Source organism: Mustela putorius, unplaced genomic scaffold, assembly GCF_011764305.1.
Source record: "Mustela putorius furo isolate JIRA1106 unplaced genomic scaffold, ASM1176430v1.1 tig00000127_pilon_pilon_pilon, whole genome shotgun sequence".
In the NCBI taxonomy this organism is placed as follows: Eukaryota; Metazoa; Chordata; class Mammalia; order Carnivora; family Mustelidae; genus Mustela; species Mustela putorius.
This window is the reverse complement of record NW_025421288.1, coordinates 4,745,608-4,748,867: the sequence shown is the minus strand read 5'-3', so window position 1 is coordinate 4,748,867 and position 3,260 is coordinate 4,745,608. Positions and strand designations below refer to the sequence as shown.

The window sequence follows — 3,260 nt, the reverse complement described above, 5'->3', positions numbered from 1 at the left end:
AATTTCAAAACTGATCTCACACACTGATGCACTGCCTCTGCTCTTCATGTTATAATAAAATGTTGAATATGACAGATGACATTAGAAATCATTTGGAGCATGACTGAAGTTCAGATAAGGAAAAGGGAATGAAGAGGCATTCATGCCTCTGAAGGTCCTCTGAAGTTTTGTGACACAGAGTGGGTCTATGTGGATGATTTGTCCTGGAGTGGTGCTTCTGGATTAAGATTTTTTCTTTAAAGTTTTTCATAAATAATGTTGAAATTGGGAACACTGAAACGAGATCACATGGCCCCTCTTTTCTTTCTTGAATATGAGTTATCTTGGGAAAACAGTAGATGGATGCCCTTTGAGAGTTATTGTCTGCTCATCTCAAGGTTTTCAAGGAAGCAAGAAATTCAGGAAGCTGGATTTCCCTTTAGTTCCTTAGGAGAGAAGAAAAATATTTGGAGATTAGATGTCTTTCCTATTCATCCCGAAACTCGGGGAAGGATACTTAGATCTTCAACAGCTTATGATCACATATTTCCCCATACCACCACAAGCCAGGAGGAGCTCTACGATAAAAACCCTCTGTTTCCTTCAAGTCCTGCCTTCTCCTGAAGATATGGACAGAGGAACCAGGAGAGGGAGGGCTTTGTTTTCTGAAATTCATCCCTGATAGTGTTGCTCAAAGACTTATGTGAGCTCTTTGTCCATGGGCATTGTTTTCTTTCTTCATTATCCACCATATGACCAACTTTTCAGTGTTAATCCATATATATGTGAGTCAATACCTCAGGAGGGATTGTGTGTAAATAAATGTATGAATGAATGAGTGAATAAAGGAATACTTCCTGCTCTCACCTCAATGACCCTTGCTTTCAAGAATTCCTTGACACTTTCTCATGAAAGAATTAATTTTCATTCCACTTCCTCTAAAAATCATTTTGAAAGCTATACTCTGTCTCATTTTCTCAAAAAATTCTTAAACAATTTAAACCAACTCTCTGCACTTAGAAATTAAGTTGTAGATACTTGTGTGAAGGGAGTTGATTAAGAGGAGGAAAAGAGAGACTTGGGTCTAATAATCCTAAGGTTCTAACTCCAGACCTGACTAGATTAGATCATGGCTCAGAGTGTGAACTAATATGTTGTTGGTCCAATTTTTCCTTCTGTCTTTGTATTTCTCAGCAGAAACACTCTGTTAGCTCAATGATCTGGGGAAATCATTCACTGTTGATGGAATTTGTGTTCCTGGCCTATCCCTCCCAACCAGAGCTCTGTGTCTTGTCCTTCCTTGGAGTCAGCTTCATTTATACCTTGATTATCACTGGGAATGTCTTAATTATAGTGGCTACCCGAACAGAAGCCCGCCTACACACACCCATGTACTATTTCTTGGGCAGCCTCTCAGGAGTAGAATTATGTTATACTGCGGTGGTGGTGCCCCACATCCTGGCCAATATCCTACAGTCAGAGAAGACCATCACCCTCCTGGGCTGTGCCATTCAGATGATCTTCCTCATTGGGCTTGGCAGTGCTGATTGCTTCCTCTTGGCCACCATGGCCTATGACAGGTATGTTGCCATCTGTCACCCTTTACAGTACCCTCTCACCATGACTTTAACTCTCTGTGTCCGCTTGGTCGTGGCCTCTGTGAGTATCGGCTTGTTCCTGTCCACACAACTGGTGGCCTTCATCTTCTCTCTGCCATTCTGCCGGGCTCGGAGTATTGAGCACTTCATTTGTGATATTCCACCAGTGATGCGTCTTGTTTGTGCCAACAGCCACATCCATGAGCAGTCAGTGCTGGTGGCAGCCACACTGGCCATTGCCGTGCCTTTCTTCTTCATTGCTACCTCCTATGTCTTCATTGTGGCTGCCGTGCTCAAGATCCACTCAACAGCTGGACGTCACCGGGCCTTCTCCACCTGCTCCTCCCACCTCTCTGTGGTCCTGCTGCAGTATGGCTGTTGTGCCTTTGTGTACCTGCGCCCCAGCTCCAGCTACTACCCCAAGCAAGATCAGTTCATCTCACTGGTGTACACATTGGGAACCCCACTGCTCAACCCACTTATCTACACCCTGAGGAACAGTGAAATGAAGGGGACCCTGGGAAAAATTCTTACCAGGAATTGCCTCTCCCATAACAACTAGGGGAGTCTACAACCTTCAGGCAAGAGTTTGATTCCAGCTCATGCAAATCTCCATGCAACTGGGATTTCTCTGGATACCATTTATCTATGTGTGCCAGAGACCTTGAAAATGCTTCTACTAGGGGTACCTGGATGGTTCAGTGAGTTAAAGTCTCTGCCTTCAGCTCAGGTCATGATCCCAGGATCCTGGGATCAAGCCCTACATCAGACTCTCTGCTCAGCAGGGAGCCTACTTTCTCCTCCTCTCTATCTCTCTCTGCCTGCCTCTCTGCCTAATTCTGATCACCTTCTGTCAAATAAATAAATTTTTTAAAAATCTTTTTAAAAAATGCTTCTACTATTTCACTCAGTAATTCTCTTCTAGGAAGGAAATGAACAAATGGGCATAACAATAGAAAGTAATAAGTATAACACTGCATCTCAGGTATCAGCTGGAAAGGGATGGCTCATTCAATAAATTTTGACTGAAAAAAATATACAAAGATTGTATATAGAAGTACAAGTAAAGAAACCGGTATGTGTGGCAACATACTTTCATTTGAGCAGCAGCAGGAAGCCATGATCAACCCTAGACCTCACATAAGGGTACAGTATGATCAAAGACCTGTAGGAGCCAAGTTTACTGAGAGAAAATATTCGGTAGGAACTGTGGCTTTAGGGGGAAGAAGCAACAGTTGAGAAAAATACAGCCATGCAAGGAGAGACCAGGGAGATAAATACCCCAAACGCTCTCTGCTCGTACCCTCCCAACCCTTGCCCATCTCCCATGGGCCAAACCCAACTGAAAGCAAAAGGGAAGAGTAGACTGAATGTTTCAGTTCCCAGAAATTAACCTTTTGGAGAAGACAAGCAAGAAAAGGATCTTGAGAGTTAGGGGCAAACAAAGTATAACCAGAAAAAGATTGTTTCTTTCTTTCTTTTTAAAAAGATTTTATTTATTTATTTGACAGAGGTAGAGGGAGCACAAGCAGGAGGAATAGCAGACAGAGGGAGAGGGAGAATGAGGCTCCCTGCTGAACAAGGGGCCCGATGTGGTACTCAATCTCAGGAACCTGGGATCATGACCTGAGCCAAAGGCAGCTACTTAAATGACTGAGACACCCAGACACTCAAAAATTGTTT

The 3,260-nt window shown here is 43.3% G+C and overlaps 1 protein-coding gene across 1 annotated transcript; it reads left to right on the top strand.

Annotated features, from left to right (window-relative positions):
* Window positions 1-1,194: 1,194 nt before the first annotated feature.
* LOC101693753 (olfactory receptor 10W1-like) lies at window positions 1,195-2,139 on the top strand. The gene has a single exon (XM_004777611.2). The coding sequence runs from the start codon at window positions 1,195-1,197 to the stop codon at window positions 2,137-2,139; it is 945 nt and encodes a 314-aa protein (XP_004777668.2).
* Window positions 2,140-3,260: the final 1,121 nt, after the last annotated feature.